General features: G+C 51.4%; 1 protein-coding gene across 3 annotated transcripts in view; it reads right to left on the minus strand.

Annotated features, from left to right (window-relative positions):
- Positions 1 to 595: 595 nt before the first annotated feature.
- Positions 596 to 23293, minus strand: part of LOC127586711 (guanine nucleotide-binding protein G(I)/G(S)/G(T) subunit beta-2) — a 145871-nt gene continuing 123173 nt past the window's right edge. For all 3 annotated transcript variants that reach the window (XM_052044868.1, XM_052044867.1, XM_052044869.1), the window contains 5 exons: positions 19368 to 19530; positions 17079 to 17145; positions 15512 to 15713; positions 12897 to 13113; positions 596 to 6859 (listed from right to left, as the gene is read on the minus strand). In XM_052044868.1, coding sequence (XP_051900828.1) covers positions 6753 to 6859; positions 12897 to 13113; positions 15512 to 15713; positions 17079 to 17145; positions 19368 to 19530 — 756 coding nt within the window. In that variant the 3' untranslated portion in view covers positions 596 to 6752. The remainder of the gene's footprint in view (positions 6860 to 12896; positions 13114 to 15511; positions 15714 to 17078; positions 17146 to 19367; positions 19531 to 23293) is intronic.

Genomic DNA, 23293 nt, shown 5'->3' on the forward strand with positions numbered 1-23293 from the left:
TCCACTGTCCCCGAGGGAGGGGGGGTAAGTCTGGCACCCCTGCAGTGTGTGTGAGCGTGTCATTGTTCCTTGCCACCCTCAGTTCCTTCTGATTCCCAGAACGTTCAACATTCCTTGTGGGGCCTTTCCTGGGGACTGTTGAGTCGGGGGGGGGAGTGGATGAGGGTGCCAATGGAGCGGGCTGCTTTGTCCCAGGTGGTGTCGGGCTCCCTGGGAGTCGTTGGAACCCCACTCGCACCCAGGCAAGCGAGGGAGTGCTCCACCCCGCACTCTTGGACTTGCGGGGCGTCACTCATCGCCTCTGCACCCACCCTTTGTGCGTCTGGTCGAATCGAGTTACAGGCGCGGGGCTGTTGACAGTAAATGGTAACTGTGAACGGCAGAAGGGCAAAGTTTAGCCTTCGAGACCCTTCCAGACACTGTGACCTTGAGCGGTGAGATACCCTGCTGCGACTCAAATCAAGTGCTGAGGGGGAAAAGGAGGAGAGGTGGGCGGGGGGGAAGGACGAGGAAGGAGGGATAGAAACCAAAGCCACGAGTGAACAAAGTCTCCCACCTCTGGCTGATGAGAGAGAGAGAGAGAGGCAGTCAGAGGTACAGAACACAGAATGTCATTTTATTCCAATCAAAGTTTAGAGAGTGAAAAATTCAAAATTCAAATTTTTCCCAATTTTTGTCATTGTTGAAATGATGCAAAACGAAAAAATTCATATATATATTTTATATATATTCCTGCATCACCAGAGCGTTAGAGCAACGGTGATTTGAAAATTAAAAACCCCCTTTCAGTCCCGGAAAACCGGATAAAGATGGAATGCTCAGAATAAGGAAAGTTTGTCACTCTTAAACACTTTTATCTTTTAAAAACTTGCGATCGGTGATCTTTTCCCTCCCTCCCTCCCAATAATGTCAAAAAAAATCAGAACATCTACCTTTTTTTTTGAAAAGTTTTTTGTCTTAGTTACAATGCAATCTCACTAAAACAAGTTAAAATCAGGTACAGATAAATACAGTTCTCTAAAAACAAATGTTGGAATTCTTAAAAATGGGTGGTTCATCATCCTGTTACACAACAAAGATATGTCTCCACTACCATGTGTTACCACACTGTGCAGAGCTTGCTCCAATATATATATAATATTTACACACACACACACACACACACACACACACACACACAAAGAAAAGTGAGCACAATTGATAGCAGGCTTTTTTTAAATCTTTTTTTTAAACCTTTATCTTCCTTTGAAAACACCAGTGACTTGCCTGAGCCAGATATGTATCCTGCATGTGGTTATACAGGCACGGGGGGGACTGGAATCTGTTGGAAACTGGTGCAGGGATGCAGCTTCTCGCAGGGGAGGCAGTGAAAGGGCACTTGGCAGACTCCGGTCTTCAACTGCAAGCTTTTCCTCGAGGGGTTAACCGCGGGATGGAGGTGGCTTTCTTATTGACGCTTGGGATGGGAGAGGTTGCTGGCGGGGCTGGGGGTTTGCTGGCCGTGAGGAGATGACCGTCCCACCACACGGTGCCCACTGGCAGCTCAGCCCAGCGGAGGGAACGGACAGCACGGAAACAGGCCCTCCGGCCCACCGAGTCCGTGCTGACCGCCAATCACCCATTCACACCCATCCCATTTTATTCTCCCACATTCTACCCCCCCGCCCGCACAAAGAGGGGACGGCAATTCACAGTGGCTGACTAACCCACCGACCCCGCACGCCGTTGGGACGCGGGAGGGAACCAGCGCACCCGGAGGTCGGGATCGAACCCGGAACTCCGTGGCTCTTACCCAGCTGTGCCCACTGTCAGGGCCTCACTCTCCTGACACCTAGCAGTGCTCCGCCAGACTACCAGCACACAACTAGGACACACATTGCAGCCTCCGAACTGTGCCAGGAAGAGGGATTGACCTCCACGAGGACACAGACCCTCTTCACCTCCCTGTCCAATCCCAGTGGGGGGGGGGGGGAAGGTCTTAAATCTCTCCCAGCAACAGAGCCAAGGCTTGCCCTCACCAACACCGTCAGTTAACCAACCCTCCGACTACTGACGCACAGTTAGCAACGTTGATGCAGCAGGACATCCCAACACTAAGGATCGCACAGATAACAAAACCCCTCTCACACCGCGACTTATAAATACCTCAACGCTGTCTCCAAGTGCCCGCTGATACAAGGCGAACAGACCGAGCTGCTCGTCAGGGGGGTGGTGGTCTTCCCTGTGGGGGTGCAGGCACGGAGCTCACACCCTGCTCCGTAACCCAACCCACTTCGAGTGCAGTCACTCCACTGGTATCTCCCCAACTCCTGGCACATCTAATCCAGCTCAGCCCCACCCCGGTCGACTCTCGGTCATTGCCACAGTGGAAGGAAGGAAGGGGCCATCGGCGATGCTACCGGGAGGGGTCTTCCTCCTCTGTGATGTGTCTGAGGCAGGTTTCTGTAAGCAGCCTATCTGAGCCACATTAACTCAAGACCTCCAGAAGCTGGGTCGGCCTGGGGAGAGCTGGGTGGGTAACTAACCCTTGCACAGGGCGAGATTCACACGTCGGGAGCAGGATGAAAGGAGGAAAGGAGACGCCGACACGAGGCGGACAGCGTGCCAGATATCCGCAGGTCGGGAAACATCTTTCGCAAAACCAGGTGTTACCTTTTCTTTTGGGGTGAGGGAATCTTCATTCCACCCCTCCCCTCACCAGCCCCGCACGGGGGTCCGTAACAAAATCTGGAAGGTGCAGGAACAGGGTGAAGGAGCAGCGGCGAAGGGGTACGTCCGACAGGAGGGGGCCAGTGGCTTTAGCAGCCTGTTGGTGCTCCACCAAGGCCAATCCGTGGGTAAGCTGCTTCCCCCCTGCCTGCTGTCAGGTCCAACAGCACCGGCGAGGGACTAAGGACTCCCTCCCTGTCTGAGGGAACGGAAACCGAACACGCAGCATCAGCGGCAAGTGAACTCTTCCCGCGGCCAGCTTCCTTTTGCAAGCACCGAGCACATTCACCCAGCTGCGCCACCCACCCCCCACCCCGTGGGTCCAGGTTCACATTCTCCCCCACTCCCTGGGTGAACGACTTTCTTGCCAATTCTCTCAGGGATCTCTGAGTGACAGACGCTCTCCGCCAGGAAAAGAAAGCTGCACCAACATCACTGAGACACGAGGGAGTCTGCGGGATGCTGGAAATCTGGAGCAACACACAAAGCCCTGGAGGAATTCAGCAGATCGGGCAGGAAAGCAAAGAACACTGATCAACCTTGTCTTTTCATAAAGACACCCTACCCACTCGTCTTTGCCGCCCCTTCGTCTCCCACAGGCACAACCTCACAGTTCTGACAGCATCGTTGCAACCGTTCCCTGCAGCGTCTCTCAATGTCAACCACTTCCCTGCTAACATGGGCTCCCAGGACAGGCAACATCTGGGGGTGGGTGGGGGGTGGAAGCGGACAGTCCACATTTTGGGTCAAAACTGAAAGAGGGGAGGTAGCGGTATAAAGAGGTGGGAGGGGAAGGGATGGAGCAAGAGCTGGCGGGTGACAGGTGGATCCAGATTGGGGGGGGGGGGGGGGGGGGGGGGGAGAGTGGGAATGGCGTCAGAAGCTGGGAGGTGACAAAAGCCTGAAGATGATGGAAACTAATTTGCCGCAACTTGTCGGCACAAGATGCTGGAGCTGCTACCAAGATGCTGGAGGAACTCAGCGGGTCGGGCAGCGTCCGTGGAGGGAAATGGACAGTTGACGTTTCGGATCCAGACCCTCTGGGTGAGAAATCAGAGGGACAGGTTCTCGCGCAGCTCCCGTGGAAGAGAGGACCCCAATCCAGACGGATGTTCTCGATCCGAGACATCGACCGTCCATCTCCCTCCACAGACGCTGCCTGACCTGCCGAGTTCCTCCCGCGCCTTTGTGCGTTGCGGCAACTTGGGGACGGCTTCTGGACCGAGGTTGGCAAGGCTCAATGACATTTGCTTCCGTATCCTGTGGGGGTCCCGACGGGAGACCCGGGGGGGGGGGGGGGGGGGTGGGGGGTGGGCAGGATCCTAGTGACCTGCCACCAATGGGAACCACTCCTGTTTCTGTTCTGGCCGGCTCCACTGAACAGACAAGAACCCCTCCCACCGTCACCCCACACCATCCATGGGGCTGGTTACTTTCCAGCGGATTACACCACCATTGGCACATCGAATGGACCAGCAGCTGAGGGCTGGGTGTGTCGGCAAGGACTGAACACTCAACTTCATCACTTTTGGCACTGGCACGTTAACTAAACCCAGTTACAGCCACACCGTGTCGGTGCAGAGGGAAGAGACAGAATATAAAATATGGCACAAAAGCAGATTTTTGATTATATCTTATGTAGTTACTCTAGATTACTTCAATACTCTTTAATACTTGCTGGGTATACAAGTTACTGAAAAATGTTCACGATTCTTCTATCAGTGACCTTGATACTTGTGTCAAAGGGGATTTTTCATGGTCAATGCAAAGCACAATCCCTTTCACCGTGCACCATTATATCGGGCAGGGGGTGCGGAGGAAACTCCTCCCTCACTTCAGGCGAGGCGGGAGTCCCCGTGACAGGGTCTCCCTCCTGCTAGTGATCACGGCAAGCACACATCGCGGAGACAAACATCTCTCAGTGTCCTGGCGCGGTCTGGTTGCTGATTCTAGGGGTGCTGAGGTCAAACCAGCCGCCGACATCCCCCCCACCTTCCTGTCACCAGGTTTTTTTTTGCGCAGGCAATGTTGGGAGGGAAAGAAAGAGAGGGTCCCGAGTCTCTGCTCGGTCTGGGGTGGGGGTGGGCGGGTGGAAGGCAGCTGAGTGGGCAGGAGAATGGTGGAGTTGGATAGGGTCCCGATCCCGGCTCGTCACTTCACACCTCAGGTTGGGGGCCGAGTCTCGGGGCGGGGGGGCGGTGGGTGTGGTGGGGAACGAGGGGAAGCTGCTCCGTGCAGAGAAATGTCGACTGGGTACTTCCACACTCTCCCCAGTTCTCTCACGGGGGCCGCCTCCTTACGTACACACGCACGCACCACACACACAGAGCTCTACTGCCAACCATGATCACACCAAAGGGGATGGGCACCCCAGAACCCAGGGGACAGAGATGCCCCATGGTCAGGAACAGGTGACCCTGTGGAGGGGGTCGGGGCAGAGCTCAGAGCTACGGTGAGGGTGAAAGAGCTGGGATGTCCAAGGAAAGGTGAGGGGGGATGCTCTGGGCCAGTCAACCGTCAGCCCTACAGGAGCGGACCCAGACAGTGTGGGGAGTCGTGAGACACTGTGACCAGGGCGGATACAGCCTCCGGCTGCACACCAAGGCGGTGACCGGCAAACCGAGACCGTGCAAAGATCGGAGGTGGCTTTACTGTCCTCCACGACGAGCGGGTGTGTGTGATGCACAGCGGTCAGGAGTGTAACGATAGGACTGCATGCTCAGAATCCGACCCCGGCAGATACAGCACGGAAACAGGCCATTCGGCCCACTGGGTCCCTGCCGACCATCAACCACCCATTTACACCGATCCTGTCCTATTCTCCCCCCACCCCATTCCCACCAACTCCTCCCAGATTCTACCTCACCAACACACTGGGGGAACAATTATCCCACCGACCCCGCACGTTGTTGGGATGGGGGAGGGAACCAGAGCCCTCACACACACACAAACCCATAGGGTCACAGGGAGAACGTGCAAACTCCACACACACACACACACACACACACACACACACACAGCGCCGGAGGTCGGGATCGAACCCGGGTCTCCGGAGCCAGGATTCAGCAGCTCTACCCACTGCAAAGATGGAAAGCAGTCTCCGTTCCTTGCCCCCTGCCCTGAGCTCCCCGCACAGTCAACTGGGACACCCCCTCGGAACGACTTGCTTTTTTCCTAAGGTGCGCGGAGGTGGAACAGAATCACTGGAGCACCCACTGAACAGAAAGCTTCTCCTCTGTCCCCAAGTGCCCTGCCACAGGGAAAGGTTCCTTTTTTTTTTAAACATAAGCGCTGTTTTCCTGTTTTATTCCCAAATTTAGCTGACGGTCACAGTGCTCAGTGTGGGGAAAGGGGCGGGGACAAATGCCAGCAGCAGAAAGAGAACTCTCTTTCTAGATGTCAGCGGTCACCATCGGCAGGATTGTCACCTGGACGGGCACCACCAACTCCCGACATTTAAGCCGGACATCAACAGCACCGGGAGCACGGACGGCGGCATTTGTAAGTGAGGAATTGCTTCAGCAACTGTATTCTACGGGAGGGAAAGAAACGTCTGCACTCTCACACAGACACACACCCACCCACCCCGACAGGCAGACACTCAACACTTGGGCAGACATGCTTGCCATTGCTCTGAAACACACACACACACAAAAACTAATATGCAAAGAAACAAAAAGTAAATCCAACAACAATAATTAAATTGATACCTCATATCAAATCTGCTTTCCTTAAAAAAAAGTTAATTTCATCTTTTCTCTGGTTGCTCTATACACAAACTTCATGGATTTTTTTTTTAAGTTTTTTTTCAATATTTAAACAGACAAGCAAAACTTCACCTTCAACAGAGCACATGTAGGGAATCGAGGCAGGAGTCAGGTATCTGTTTTTAATCACAGATACATTTACTTCCTCCTCCCCATTCCAAACAATGTAAATTCTTGTCAAGGGAGGGGGAGGGAAGGAGGGCTATAGGTTTCAAATCTAACAAAGATGTGTGTGGTTTGTTTTTTTTTACACTGGTATGCCATTTCACATCACCGTTAGTTCCAGATTTTTAAGAAGCTGTCCCAAGATCCCGTCGCTACAGCCATTCCATCATCCGTCACACCCAGACAGCTCACCCTGTTGTCGTGACCTGCCAGGACTCCTGTAGTAAGGAGAGAGAGAGAGAGAGAGAGAGAGAGAGACCAAATTAGTTGGATTCTGGACAAACAGCCACTCGCAGCACCACTTCCAGAGACATACAAACGTCAGAGACGGTGTTAGGAGGATTTTTAGAACATTAAGGCAATCAAGAGGCCTGGATAGACCAGACGTGGGAAGGATGTTCCCATCAGTGGGAGAGTCTGGGATCCGAGGGCACGGCCTCAGAATAAAGGGACGTCCCTTTAGAACTGAGATGAGGAGGAATTTCTTCAGCCAGAGGGCGGTGAACCTGTGGAATTCTTTGCCACAGAGGGCGGTGGAGGCCAAGTCATTGGGTGTATTTAAGGCAGAGATTGATAGATTCTGGATTGGTGAGGTGAGGGGGGGTTAAGTGTTACAGGGAGAAGGTGGGAGAACGGGACTGAGAAAAAAAATCAGCCATGATTGAATGGCGGCGCAGACCCGATGGGCTGAATGGCCTAACTCTGCTCCTGTACTCTCTGGTCTAAGAGGTCTGGGGTTAGTGCAGGAAAGTAGTGCTGAGGTGAACGATCAGCAGCTGCCTTACTGAATAATGGAGGTAATTGGTTTATTGTTGTTACCCGTACAGAGATATAGTGAGAAGCTTTTGTCTGCGTGCCATCCAGACAGATCACTCCGTACATCGAGGCAGTGCAAAGGGAAAAGCTCTAACAGAATGCAGAATATAGTGTTACAGTTACACAGAAGGTGCAGGGCGGACAGACAATAAGGTGCAAGAGCCACGACGAGGTAGACTGGGAGGTCAAGAGTCCATCTTTATCGCACGAGAGGTCCGTTCAATAGTCTTGTAACAGTGGGGTAGAAGCTGTCCCTGAGCCTGGTGGTACGTGCTTTCAGGCTTTTGTATCTTCTGCCCGATGGGAGGGGGGAGAAGAGAGAATGTCTGGGGTGGGAGGGGTCCTTGATTACGTTGACAGCGTTCCCGAGGCAGCAGGAAGTGTGGACGGAGTCTGTGGGTCTGTGGAAGGGAGGCTGGTTTGTGGACTTCGCTGAATGGCCTGAGCTGCTTCTATTTCAGAGATTTAAACAGTTGAAGCTGTTGGAAGGGGCAGCCCACTCCCACACCTCGAGCGTGCACGGGCTCGAGCGGCCTGTCCCAGGGGAGGCCCAAGCAGGGCGGTGCGGAGGAAGGGAGGGGTTGGGGGGGGGGGCAGCGCAGAGGGAGCGGGGGGGATGAGGAGGGAGAGGGGGGCGGCGCGGAGGGTGGGGGAGTCACTGATTCCCACCACCTTCACTTGCTGACTCCATGCCCACGATGGCCTGACCCTGACACCAAGTCTGTGCCTTCTTCTTTCAGACTGCCCCTCTAAGGCAGGTCCCTCCACACCCACCCCTCCAAACTGCTGTGGAAAGGGCTGGAAATCAAAAGCTGGGTTTGGCAAGTGACCGGGACGATGTTTGGGGGGAAATTTTGCCTGGTCCGTAATTCCGGCCGAATTGAACTCCTCTGTGAATGGTTTTTACAATGCACCATTTCCTGCAGTTGCAGACTGGCTGGTAGGTGGTGCCACGGAGCAACTTTTTACCGTTCCTCTCCCATCTTGTATGTGAAGGTGTCTGCACTATTCCCGAGGATAATGGTATTACAAGTGGGATGTCTCAACAACGCCTGCCACAACCGAGCCCTCAAACAGTACTGTTTTAAGTCACTGGGTCTGTACATGCAGCCAACCACTGTACACAGCGATCTTGCTGGAGAAACCACTCTCAGAAGATACCTTTTGCTGTGGCTTCAATATCTCCAACATCAAAACTACAGCTCAAACACCACCACGATTCTCAAAGCTGTTAATCAGAGCAGCAATTTCAGGAATTTAGAAATTTGTTGCATGACGTTAGCGAGTTATGAAGGGGGACCGAGACTTCTACACCATCAACCCTTCCTCACTGGTTCAGGACCACGGTCTGAGCAATAGCATAGTGAGCAAGCTGATCTACCAGATGGCAGTGGATGCTAGCATACATCTCCTAGAAACAGTAACTGACGTTGGGTCAATTGTTTTCAGTTAAAGCTGAGATCAAGAGGTTTTTGTTGAAGTTAATAAGGGAAGTTATACATTCTGTTTTCAAATGTCTCACACTAGAGGGCATGCATTTAAGGTGAGAGGGGGAAGTTTAAAGGAGATGTGTGGGGCAAGTTTTGTTTTACACAGAGAGCGGTGGGTGCCTGGAACGGGCTGCCAGGGGTGGAGGTGGAGGCAGATACGATAGAGACGTTTAAGAGGCTCTTAGATAGGCACATGAATCTGCAGAGAATGGAGGAATATGGATCACGTGCAGGCAGATGAGGTTAGTTTCATTTGGCTTCGTGTTCGGCATAGACATTGTGGGCCGAAGGGCCTGTTCCTGTGCTGTACTGTTCTGTGTTCTGTTTTCACTACCTCAATGTACTTATGCATGGCATGATCACACGAAGTTTTTCACTGTATCTCGGTATACGTGGCAATGATAAACTAATCCAATCACGATTGAAACAGGCTTGATTGCAGTAAATGAGAATAAAGAAAAAACTGCAGATAATGGTAATCTGAAACAAAACCAGCAAATGCTGGAAATATCGGCAAGGTTAGGCAGCATCTGAGGAGAGAGAGAGAGAGTCAACGTTCGTCAGAACCAGGAGAGAGAGATGCAGGTTAGTTTTCAGCAGGAGAGGAGGGGGAGGAACGTTTCTGTGATAGGATGAGTCAAAATGTCTCAAAGGGGACAATTATCAACACATTAAGCTTCTAGGTCTGTGTAATGAGTGGTTAATGGTAATAATGGAACTTGCCTGGCAGGCTAGATTTGTACGTGATGGTTAAGAAAAAACATAGAAAGTGGAAAATGCTGTCAGACCAACCGGGTCATGTAACATCTGTGGGAAGAGAAACAGATAATGTTTCCCCTAACAGTTAAACACATGGTCTTGGCCCAAAACGTCGACTGTCCATCTCCCTCCTCAGATGCTGTCTTTGTGCTCCAGATTCCAGCATCTGCAGCCTCTTGAGTCTCCAGTTAATGCATCAGGTGAGGGTCTCTTCACCAGTCCTGGGAAATGCCCACTCCTTCTCCTGCCTCCGTATTGCACATCGGTCAGTCAGCGGTGGTAGAAGCCGGCGTTCTACCCTGAGTTTAGAATCACACAGCATGGAAACAGGCCCTTCCACCCAACTTGTCCATGCCGACGGTGTTGCCCAGTGAGCCAGTCCCACCTGCCCACGTTTGGCCCATAGCCCTCTAAACCTCTCCTATCCATGGACTTATCTGGATGGCTTTTAAACCTTGCTAATGTGCCCGCCTCAAACCACTATTTCTGGCAGCTCATTCCAAATATGCACCATCCTTTGTGTGAAGAAGCTGCCCCTGATGTCCCTTTTAAATCTCTCACTTCTGCTCTTAAACCTCTGCCCTCTTGTTTTTAGCACCCCCTCCCTGGGAAAAGACGATGTGTCTTCACCCTGTCTATGCCCCTCATGATCTTGTACACCTCTATCAGGTCACCTCTCAATCTCCTGCGTTCCAGGGAATAAAGTCCTGGTCTACACAACCTCTCCTTGTAACTTAGGCCCCCAAGTCCAGGCAACGTCCTGGTAAATCTTTTCTGCACTCTCTAGTTTGAACATCTTTCCTATAACGGGGCAAACAAACCTGTACACAGTACTCCAAGTGCGGCCTCACCAACTTCTAATATAACTGCAGCACAACTTCTCAACTCCTGTACTGGAAGAACTGCCTCATCCATGAAGAGTTTTTGCTGGTTTGGATGTCAACAAAGCCCCCAGCCCCTCCAAAGCCCTCAATGCTGCAAGATTGCGTAGCTGCGGCTGGTTTGGGAGATGCCTGTGGAACCACAGTCCAAGTAGAATCAGTGACTCCCGGAGGGAGCTCTTCCCAGCTTCTGGACAAAGTCAGACCTTTGGTGTGGGGTGGGTAGGGAGTGGAGAAACTCTCCAATTAAGTCACATTGCATTGAGAATCAGCTGCAGGTAGAGCAGTTCGAGACCCACGGGTAGAGGGCAGAGCCCGATCCTTACTCACCCAACGACAGTGGCGGAGGATTTGGCCATACAGCCCACTCAACCTGCTCCACCAGCCACGGGTTCAGCTCAACACTTTGCTGCTTGATCCCTTCAGGAATAGGTCTGAGTCCTCATGCTGAGGGAACACATTTATGGTATTGGGTCTCAACCTTTCCAAGCCCCCTTTCTACCTCCCCACATGTGACAAATACAAAACTCTTTCATTCCTCTCAACTCTGATTGCCTTAGAACATCGAACAGCACAGCACAGGCCCTTCGGCCCACCATGTCTGTGCTGAACACGCTGCCAAACTAAGCTAATCCCTTCTGTCTGAACAGGATCCTTTTCCCTCCATATTCATGTGTCTATTTAAAAGCCTCTTAAATACCTCTATTGTATCTGCCTCCACCACCACCCCTGGCAGCCCATTCCAGGCACCCACCACTCTCCGTGTAAAAAATAATTTGCCCCGCACATCTCCTTTAAACTTTCCCCCCTCACCTTAAAGCTATGCCCTCTAGTATTTGACATCTCTACCCTGGGAAAGAGACTCTATCTACCGTATCTATGCCTCTCATAATTTTATAACCTTCCATCAGGTCTCCCCTCAGCCTCCGACACTCCAGAGAAAACAACCCAAGTTTGTCCAACCTCTCCTTATAGCACATGCCCTCTAATCCAGGCAGCATCCTGGTTGAAACTCTTATAGAACACTACAGCACAGTACAGGCCCTTCGGCCCACAATGTTGTGCCGACATTTTATTCTGCTCTAAGATCTATCGAACCCTTCCCTCCCACATAGCCCTCCATTTTTCTATCATTCATGTGTCTATCTAAGAGTCCCTTAAATGTCCCCAACGTGTCTGCCCCCACAACCTCTGCCGGCAGTGCGTTCCACGCACCCACCACTCTGTGTAAAAAAAACTTACCTCTGACATCCCCCTTATACCTTCTTCCACTCACCTTAAAATTATATCCCCTCGTGTTAGCCATTGTCGCCCTGGGAATAAGTCTCTGACTGTCCTCTCGATCTATGCCTCTTATCATCTTGTACACCTCTATCAAGTCACGTCTCATCCTCCTCGTCTCCAAAGAGAAAAGCCCTAGCTCGCTCAACCTATCCTCATAAGACATGCTCTCCAATCCAGACAACATCCTGGTAAATCTCCTCTGCACCCTCTCTAAAGCCTCCACATCCTTCCTGTAACGGGGCAACCAGAACTGTATGCAATACTCCAAGTGGGGCCTGACCAGAGTTTGCGTGGAATATAGATCCATGCAGCACAGAAGCAACAGGCCCTTCGGCCCAACTGGTCTGTGCCAACCAAGATTCCCATCTAAGCTAGTCCCATTTGCCTGCGTTTGGCCCATATTCAGTGAATGTCATTTAACTTTCCTGAGATGCAAGTCCCGGCCCAAAGGATAGAGGATGCTGTTTCATAGCAACACCAGAGTGCCGGCAATGGGACAGTTGACAGGCGTCCCTTGTGGCATTTTGCCAGAGAAGTTATCTTGTTTTTAATCGGGGGGAGTTGCTGTAGTTCGGTTGTGAATTCTTTGCTATACGTTCTGGGGGCTCTTTTTCAATAACTGCTCACCGTAAATCCTGCTCAGCTTCCGATTCACCCACCGAATCCTTTCACTTTTCTCTGCAGGCTACGCCAGAGAGAAACCACAGCGGGCTTCTAACCACCACGTTTGGTCTTGCCTTATCGAAGGTATTTCCCTTTGCTTTACACACCCCTCCCCACCTTCTCTGCCGATTTTCTCTCGTTCCCAGTCCTGATGAAGGGTCCAGTACCTGAAGCATTAACCCCTGCTCTCCTCTCCACAGACGCCGCCTGACCTGGTGACCGTTTCCGGATTTTATTTCAGATTTGTGGCACCTGCAGATTGTTGTCATCGCTCCACACCTCGAAGGACAGGCGAGTGTGAGGCGGTGTGCAGGGAGGGTGAGGGGCCGGGGAGCGGCCGAGAGAGCATGCCGAAGACCTACCAGCACGGTCGCCCTTCATGGAGTCCCAAATGTTGCAGTTGAAGTCGTCATAGCCGGCCAGCAGCAGGCGACCGCTCTTGGAGAAGGCCACGGACGTGATGCCGCAGATGATGTTGTCGTGGGAGTACATCATCAGCTCCTGGTCCGCCCGCAGGTCGAACAGTCGGCAGGTGGCGTCGTCTGAGCCCGTGGCAAAGGCGTTCCCATTGGGGAAGAACTGGAGAGTGAGAAGGGGGGGGAGAGAGTGGGGGGGGAGGGAGAGCGGGGGGGGGGAGGGGGGAGAGCGGAGAGAAATTCTTGTTAAATGGATGACTGGACAGCCACATTAACCCATTTGGTCTCGCCCCATCAGAGATATTCCCTGTGTCCGACCCACCCATTCCCCTATCTCCCTTGCTGACGTGTTTTCCATTGCAGACACAAGAGAGATGGCAGCTACTGGAATATGGAGAAACAGACCGCTGGGGGAGCTCAGCGGGTCGGGCAGCGTCGGTGGAGGGAGATGGACAATCAACATTTCGGGTCGAGACCCTTCAGTCCATCCAGATGAAGGGCCTCGCCCCAAAACGTCGACTGTCCACATTTCCCTCCACAGATGCTGCCCGACCCGCTGAGCTCCCCCAGCATTTTGTTTGTTATTTTCTCTTCCCCGGTTCTGACACGGTAATCCTGTTTCTCCCTCCACGGACGCCGCCTGGACCTGCGGAGCGTTTCCAGCCTTTTGCCTTTATTTCAGGTCTCTGGCATCTGCCGCAGCGCAACCTCAGTCGCCACGGCAACACGCCACCCAACAAGCGGACCAAGTCTCCTCCCCACTCCCACTCACCTTTACTGCCCACTGCCATCAGTCTCCATTTCAGTCAGACAGGACTGAGACCATTCTGCCCCTCCACTACACCTGTACTGTACCCTAACACAACTGTGCATTGGTGCTGTGACCCTTAGCGGTAACACTGGAGCAGGAGGCGGCTTTTTGTCCTTTGTAGCTCACTCCAGCACTCAATGTGATCTTCAGTACCACTTCCCCGTTCTCTCCACAAACTCCTGGAGACCTTTCGGTGTCTAAAAAGCTATCTCCTTTATGAAAACATATAGCGACCTTGCCTCCACTGCTTTTTGTGGTGGAGAGTTCCACAGGTTCACCACTTTCTCCTCCTCTCAGTCCTGAAGGTCCCTTTGCACAGTTCTAGCCCCACCCCAGCCAGCGTGAAGTATCCTCCCCGCATCCAGTCTGAATTTATACACATCTCTTCCAAACCTCCTGAACACCGAAAGGCCTGGATAGAGTGGACACGGAGAGGACGCTTCCATCAGTGGGAGAGTCCGGGATCTGAGGGCACAGCCTCAGAATAAAGGGACGTCCCTTTAGAACTGAGATGAGGAGGAATTTCTCCAGCCAGAGGGCGGTGAATCTGTGGAATCCATTGCCACCGAGGGCGGTGGAGGCCAAATCATTGGGTGTACTTCAGGCAGAGATCGATAGGTTGTTGATTAGTAAAGGGGGGGGGGGGGGGGTTAAGTGTTACGGGGAGAAAGTGGGAGAATGAGGTTGAAATAAATCAGCCACGATTGAACGGCGGAGCAGACTCGATGGGCCAGATGGGCTAATTCTGCTCCTGTATCTTACAGTTTCAGAGAGATTTCCTCTCATCCTTCTGAAAGTAGAGGCCTGGTTGACCCAACCTCTCCTCATACGACAGCGCTGCCGTCTCAGGAGTCGCTCTGGTGAACATTCGCTGCACTCCTTCTGTGGCAAGCATGGTCCTCTCCGAGGTCGGGAGACCTAAACTTCACACCATCTTTCGGGTGAGGCCTCACCAAGACCATGTACAAGATCTCCTTGCTCCTGCAATCAGAACCTCTTGCAAACAAGGCCATCACACCATTTTGCCTTCATAACTATTTAGAGTAATACAGCAGGGAAACAGGGCCTTCAACTCAACTCATCCATGCCAAGATGCCCAAATGCAGGCAATGGGACTAGCTTAGATGGGCATCTTGGTCGGCATGGACCAGTTGGGCCGAAAGGCCTGTTTCTGTGCTGTATGACTCTGACTATAAAAAATCCTGCCATTTAATGATAATGCTCCTCGGGAGACTTTAATGTGAACACTGTATGAGTGATCCTGCAACTTCTTTAAAGCTTGCCATGCAAGAGTCATTCAGCATGGAAGCAGGCCCTTCAGCCCAACTGCTCCATGATGCCCATCTAAGCTGGTCCCATTTGCCAGCCACCTTTCACCCATTTCCTGATCCACCCTCCCAGGAAGGTCCCTCAAAGACCATGGGATCTTCTGCATCCCGGTAGGCGTTAACCATGCCGGTACGGTTCTCAGCCCTTGACCCACCCATCTCCCTGGACCCGAGATGGTTACCATACTATTGTGGGATCTTGTTTTGTCCAACTGGGCCCCCGTGTTGAAAGCCTAATCCTGGAGTCATACCACATGGAAACAGGCCCAACTGGTCCTGCACCGGGGGGGAAGGTTGGCTGTGGAGAAGGCGGAGAGTTGTCCCAGCGTAGGGCACCAGAGCAACTCCCCACCTTCTCCACAGCCAACCCTCCCCCCGGTGCAGGGCTGACAGCCCTGACGAGCGGCCGCTGGCCAACTTACACAGACAGCGTTAATGTCTGACTCGTGGCCGGTGAAGGTCTGTCGGCACATGCTGTCTCGCACGTCCCAGAGCTTGACCGAAGCATCGCAGGCGCCCGACACGAATGTCTTGAAGTCCGGGGAGAGAGAAAGGCTCATGACGTCTCCGCTGTGACCCGTGAACGTGGTGGTCTGCTGCCCAGTTTCAATATCCCACAGGGCGCTACAGGGAAGCAGGAACAACATTTACAAACAGATTAACATCCGACAAAAGATAATTGTAAAACACATTCCAGGACACCAAAGACCACCCAACCCCTTTTTTTAAATAAGAGAAAAGATATCTTTATTAGTCACATGTACATCCAAACACAGTGAAATGCATCTTTTGCGTAGTGTTCTGGGGCAGCCCACAAGTGTCTCCACACTTCCGGCGCCAACATAGCATGCCCACAACTTCCTAACCTGTACGTCTTTGGAATGTGGGAGGAAACCAGAGCACCCGGAGGAAACCCACACAGACACGGGGAGAACGTACAGACTCCTTACAGACGGTGGCGGGAATTGAACCCGGGTCGGTGGTGCTGTAATAGTGTTACGCTAACCGCTACACTACCTCTGGTGACCCAGATGGGTTTTGGTGGCCGTTGCTGTCTCTAATTCTAGCACCAATCCAAGAGGAGGGAGACACCAGAGACGGGCCCAGACTGAAATCTGGAGTAAAAGAAAAGGCATGAGCTACTGGAGGATATCAGCGGGTCAGGCAGCGTCTGTGGAGGTAAAGGGACAATTGAGGTTTTGGGTGGAGACCCATAAGATCGACTGTCCAAGAAGAGCGGCCTCCTCAAGCACTTTGGAAGTTCTCTCCTTTTATGGCCAAACCAAGACCTTACCCGTCCTCACCAACCAAGGTAGGAAAAAATCCCACAGTCCTACTTTGGAGTAGAGTAGGGGAGCTCTCACTCGTATCCTGGGCCAATATTTACCCCTCAACAAATATTTAATGATGGATTAACTACTCTCGACCTTACTGCTGTTTGTGGGAGTCGTGTGCAAGCTGACACTGGAATACCAAGGATATAGGGCACGGAAAGGCCATTCAGCCCATGCCTGCATTCATGCCCCATTCCAACCACCCACTCAACTAAGACTCCTTAGACATCTCCTTCCAGATTCGCGACTACCAGCAACAAAAGCGCAGGGAGCACCACCAGCTGGAAGTTGCTCTCCAAGCCCCCACACACCTTCCTGACTTGGGAAAAATATCGCCGTTCCTTCACCATCGCTGGGTCAAGCTCATAGTGGGTCCACACACACCTCAACGGTTGCAGTGGTTCAATCACCTTCTCAAGTGCAAGCAGGGATGGACAATTAAACACTAACTCAGCCCACGTCCTTTGAGTGAGTAACAAAATGAATCTTTCATTCCCCTCTCCCTCATACACTTCAGGTTCCCCAGAAGATTTGCTTCAAGCAACCCCATTTCCTGCCTTGTGCATAACCCTGGGCTGGATTCACCCTGGGCCACTCTCTATCCTGGGGGAGGACGTTAACACGTAGCACGCCTCCAGTTGCTGGCCAAACTCACCAGGTTGTATCACCCGAGCTGGTAACAATCTGGTTATCGTCCAGAAAACGGCAGCAGGACAGGTAACCTGCGAAAGAACGGACAAGGTGGGGTTAGCAGGGCAGGAATCAAAGCCACTCTCTCGCTCACGCTGTAAGCGCACTCATCAGGTCTCGATGCAGGGTTTTGACGATACTTTTCTCCCCTCTCCTCCCCACAGATGCTGCTCAATCTGCTGAGTTCCTCCAGCAGATTGTGTGTTGTATACGAGGCCAAGAGCCCTGCAAGGGTCCATGCAGTCTGGGTCAGACAAGTGCCCTCACTTACTGGGGCTGACAGGAGGCGGGGGGTCATTCACAGGCCTGGGGCAAAGTGGTGTGGGCTGATTTAGAAAGCTCTTGTGGAACCTGAGGGAAGAAGGCTAGGGTCACTCAGCAGATCAATTTGGATTGTCATTGGTTTTGATGTTCGATGGGTGGTTAAGTTTTCTGATTCATTTCTCATACTATCTCACAACCAAAGAGGTGGCCCATCGAGTCAAATCCTGCTCACAGAGCAAGCCCATTCCCCCATTTACTTCCCTATAACCTGTTCTCTCTCTCTCTCTCATATGCTCCATCATTCCCCATTCTCCTACCACCCCCTTCCCTGTCGCTGATTAACTGACCCCGCACATGGTTGGGATGTGGGAGGGAACCGGAGCACCGGGGGGGGGGGGGGGGAGAACCCATGCGGTCATGGGGAGAATGTGCAAACTCCACACAGAGCGCCAGAGGTCAGGATCGAACCCTGGCCACTGCGCCATCCTTTAACTTAAGAGCGATTTGCTCCAAATTGCAGACTGAGAGGTGATCTCGTGTCTGCGTGGGTTTCCTCCGGGTGCTCCGGTTTCCTCCCACATTCTAAAGACGTACGGGTAGGTTAATTTAGGGGTTTAAAATGGGCGGTGTGGACTCGTTGGGCCGAAAGGGCCTGTTACTACGCTGAAACTAAAATTTAAAATTTAAACTTAATTTAAAAGATGTATAAAATCATGAGGGGCAGAGATAGGGTGAACATACTCAGTCTCTTTCCCCAGGGTTGGGGAATCAAGAACTAGAGGGCAGAGATTTGTGAGAGGGGAAGAGATTTAATAGGAACCTGAGGGGTAACTTTATTCTATGTTTACACAAAGAGTTGTATGTACGTGGAACGAGCTGCCAGTGGAAGTGGTTGAGGCAGGTACAATAACAACATTTATGAGACAGTTGGGCAGGTACGTGGATTGGAAAGGCGTAGAAGGTTGTGGGCCAAGTGAAACTAGCTTGGATGGGGCACCTTGGTCGGCCAAAGGGCCTGTGTCTGTGCTGGATGACTATAGGCGCTGGAATGTGGAGCAAAATATGAGCTGCTGGAGACACGAGGAGTGTGGGAATCGGGGCCCTGGGTGTGTTTACGGGATCAGCACCCAGTGAGCCAGATACCAAAGCAGTGGAGTGAACATCACCAACAGCCTGTCCTGGTCAAATCACATAGATGCCAAGGCCAAGAAAGCTCACCGGAGCCTCTACTTTCTCAGGAGGCTAAAGAAATTTGGTTTGTCCCCTTTGACACTCACCAACTTTTACCAATGCACCACAGAAAGCATCCTATCTGGATGCACCACGGCTTGGTACGGCAACTGCTCTGCCCAGGACCGCAAGAAACTGCAGAGAGTTGTGGACACAGCCCAGCACATGACGGACACCAGCCTCCCCTCCTTGGTCTTTACCTCTTGTTGTCTTGATGAAGCAGCCAGCATAATCAAAGACACCATCTACCCGGGACATTCTCTCTTCTTCCTCTCCCATCGGATAGAAGATACAGGAGCCTGAAGGCACATACCACCAGACTTGACAGCTTCTACCCCACTGTGATAAGACTATTGAACGGTTCCCGTATACGATGAGATGGACTCTGACCTCACGATCTACCTTGTTGTGACCTTGCACCTTATTGCACTGCACTTTCTCTGTAGCTGTGACACTTTACTCTGTACTGTTATTGTTTTTACCTGTACTACCTCAATGCACTCTGGACTAACTCAATGTAACTGCACTGTGTAATGAATTGACCTGTACGATCGGTATGCAAGACAAGTTTTCGTACAAGTGACAATAATAAACCAATACCAATGCCAATGGAATTTCCAAACAATGGGATTACGGATTATGGGAATTTCACCATACGTGGCCTTTGGCACCAGCCCAGGCAAGCTGATCTCAACCATCCTTGTGCGGAGAGCAGGCAGAGCTCACTGCCAAGCCCCCCCCGGAAGGTGGCAGCACCTACCTGTGTGACCCGGGAGCTCCCTGCTCACTCGCACGTTCCCCTCGCGGGTCTTTAGGCTGTAGATGGAGCAGATGTTGTCCAGGCCACCACAGGCCACGTAGTTACCAGACGGTGCGTAAGCGCAGGTCATAACCCAAGACGACCGGAGCGGAATAGCATGAACCTGTTGGTGAGGAGGCAGTCGGTTGGAAAGGTTCAGGGAAGGTGGGGAGAGAGCCCCAATTCACATCACCCACCCTACAACGTCCATCAAAGATCCCCACCATCCGGGCCGTGCCATCTTCTAGCAGCTCCCATCGGGCAGGAGGTACAGAAGCCTGAAGTCCCACACCACCAGGGTCAGGAACAGCTACTTCCCTGCAACCATTTGGTTCTTGAACCAACTGCCACAAGAGTATAGCCTCCCGGTGCTCCGGTTTCCTCCCACATTCCAAAGATGTACGGGTTAGGAAGTTGTGGGCGTGCTATGTTGGCGCCGGAAATGTGGCAACACTTGCAGGCTGCCCCCAGAACGCTACGCAAAAGATGCATTTCACTGTGTGTTTCGATGTACGTGTGACTTATAAAGAAATCTTATCTTACTATGCACTACGCTGGACTTCTTTTTGTTCTAGTTGTATTGTTTCTTGTATATATTTAATTTGTTTTTCTCGTGAATGTCATGTCTCTGACGCTATGTGCCTGTGATGCCGCTGCAAGCAAGTTTTTCACTGCACCTGTGCACACATGAACTTGTGCAGATGACATTAAGCTCGCCATTGACTTTGCTTCAGAATCGGCCGCTCCAAATTACCCTTTGTGTAGGTTAATGGCAAAAAGATAGAACAAGTTGCAAGGGTACAGGAAAATGAGAGAAGAGGAAATGAGACTGATAAGAGGCAGTATGAACCCGATGGGACGAATGGCTTCTCTGTGTCATTATAATTGAAAGGTAACATGCAGATTATGAAGATGATATCCCAAATGATGGCGGTTTGAGGATGTAGATGCAAATTTTCCATGTATAAAAAAATGAAAACAAAGAGAACAAAGGTTTCATTGTATTCTTAGTTTGATTATATTAAAGCAGAGAACCTTTGTTGAAATCGTGCAAGGTACCAGTAACGTCATGTTTCGGAGTGAAGCAAGTAGTTTGGACGGTCAGGTACACCCAGGATTCAACAAAACAATATTGGAAGTCGAGGCGGCAGTTTTAAGGGGAAAAGTTTGTGCTGGTGCAGAGGCAGAAATGGGCAGGAAGACCCTGGGGATGTTAGCGGAGATAAATCATTTCCACTGTGTTGAGGTAAAGGGAGCAGGAAATAGATCATCTCCAGCAAGTATTTCAGACACAGACAGTTAGGAGGACATCACATGCTGTACCATGCAAGAGGGAGGACCGGAACAGACACTGTACAATTAAAGACAACACCAACACAATATATTTCTTGGATTCCCAATTCCTTACTGAAACCATCATGAATCCAATCGAAGTCGTTTGTTCCATAACACTGATGACTAGATTACTGAAGGTTATAACCTACTTGGAACCGACGAGAATTTATGACCCAGGAGGCCGTTCAGCCCATAATGCAATGCCAGTCACGAAAGAGCTACCCTTGTATCCCACTTTCCAGCAAAATTCCTAATGTCAGGGCTCTTCCAGGCACTACTTAAACGCAGAGAAGGTCCTTGCCTTGCTGCACGTCTGCACCACCGTCTGGATGGAAGCAGTTTTCCCCACCTCCTTTCTAATGTTTCCAACAATTAATTGACCAACCTGCTCCTGTCAAGCTCCTTGGTTGCCTCCCCATAACCTCAGTCCGGTTTCTAGACAGACAGCAGCCGGACTCCAAGACTGACCAGAAGTGAGGGAAGTGTGCTAGGCAGGTTGTGAGGAGCGCCAGCCACTCTGAGGAGGTTTCATCTGCTGGTCCCCGGTGTGACCACACAATCTGTCCAGGGGACAAACAAGCCAATGTAACTCACACCCTACAACTCTCCTCTGTTGGTCACACTACAGGATCTGGAGCACACAGGTTGACTGTACAGAAGACTTCCATTGCTTTTAGGTAGAACATCGCACAGGAACAGGCCCTTCGGCCCACAATGTCTGCACCGAACACTATACCAAATTAAACTACATCTCTTCTGCCTGCACATGATCCATACCCCTCCATTCCCTGCATATCTATGTGTCTAACAGCCTCTTAAATTGCACTCTCAGACCTGCCTCCACCACCTCCCCTGGCAGCCCGTTCCAGGCACCCACCACTCTGTGTGTATAAAAAAAATCTCCTTTAAACTTTCCCCCTCTTACCTTATATGTGTTTGTGTGCAGATCCTCCCTAAAACAATTTAAACCAACCCAACTGCCCAGAGTTGTAGAGTCATTTTCCCAGGGTAGGAATGTCAAATACTAGAGGGCGTAGCTTTAAGGTGAGAGATGGAAAGTTTAAGGGAGATTTGAGAGGCAAGTCTTCTACCCCCCACCCACTTAGAGTGCGGTACCGCCTGCTGGTCAGCTGCCAGATGAGCTCAGGGATGTCAGATTTTCAGAGTCCTGGAGAGATACATCGGGGAAAAAGGCCCTTCAGCTCACTGAGTCCACTCTGACACCAGCCACTCATTTACACTAATCGTACACTGATCACATTCTATCAACTCCCTCCCCAGATTCTACCCCTCACCCACACACTGGGGGGGGGGGGTAATTTACAGCGGCCAATTAACCCACCGACCCCACATGTCGTTGGGATGTGGGAGGGAACTGAAGCACCCGGGGGAAACCCACGCGGTCACAGGGAGAACGTACAAACTCCACACACAGACGGTGCCAGAGGTCAGGATCGAACCCGGGTCTCCGGTGCTGTGAGGCAGCAGCTCTGCCCGCTGCGCCACTGTGCAATATGTCTTCTCTGATGCACTCTCCATGTCTAGTCTGTGCAGTTTATGCTCCTTAAGCCACCCCTTTTCACCTCACCCCAATGGCAATCCTACAAACTTCTCCGCTGGGACGACTTGCTCTCCTTACACTCTCTTACTGTGATTGCTGGCTTCTTAACGGACATTTAAGGGGCATTTAGACAGGCACAGAAACAGGCAGGAAATGGAGGGATATAAATCATGTGCAGGCAGATGGGATTAGTTTCCAAATGGTACCATGGTCAGCACAGATGTGATGGACTGAAGGGCCTATTCCTGTATCCATGTTCAATCTTCCATGCTCTACCTCATCAGGTGCAAAGGCCAGGACTAGGTAGATCAGGGGTTCATTGTTTAGCGTGTGAGAGGTCCGTTCAAGAGTCCGCTAACAGCGGGATAGAAGCTGTCCTTGAGCCTGGTGGTACGTGTCACTTACAGCAGCCAACTAACCTACTGGTAAGGCTGGCACACTGGGTAAGGATGGCAGTTTTACTTCCTGGAGAGTTGTTAGTGAACTAGACGGGTGATCTAGATGATCTGAACTAGATGATCTGGTAATTGCGAGGTCATTGTTACCCGCCTCTTATTCCAGATTTATGGTTTAAATCCCAGAGCTTCCAGGGAGACTTTTGGAATCATCTTTAACTTGCTTCTTCAGATCTTTGTAATAGTTAAACATTATACCATAGCACTTTTAAACTATCACCTCAAGATAGTTCACCCCATCGTGATCATCAGTGGCAGACTAGTGATTTTCAGCTTGGAGCGCCCCACTCCTAAAGACTTGCTCCAAATCACAACCCGTTTGCAAGGGCAGCGACTTCTTCATTGGAAGCTGCTTTAGGGTTGTGTTGTTGCTTCCTAAGTGTTTAACAGAAACCCTAGTGACAAAGAAGGAGTAACAGAATTTGGGAAGGTGTCAATTAAAGCTAATAAATAGGGAATTAGAAACTTAGCTCAAATATTTCGAAGGAGGAAGTTCTCCACAAGATCACAAGACAAAAGAGCAGAAGCAGACCATT

Source organism: Pristis pectinata, chromosome 37 (genome assembly GCF_009764475.1).
Source record: "Pristis pectinata isolate sPriPec2 chromosome 37, sPriPec2.1.pri, whole genome shotgun sequence".
In the NCBI taxonomy this organism is placed as follows: domain Eukaryota; kingdom Metazoa; phylum Chordata; class Chondrichthyes; order Rhinopristiformes; family Pristidae; genus Pristis; species Pristis pectinata.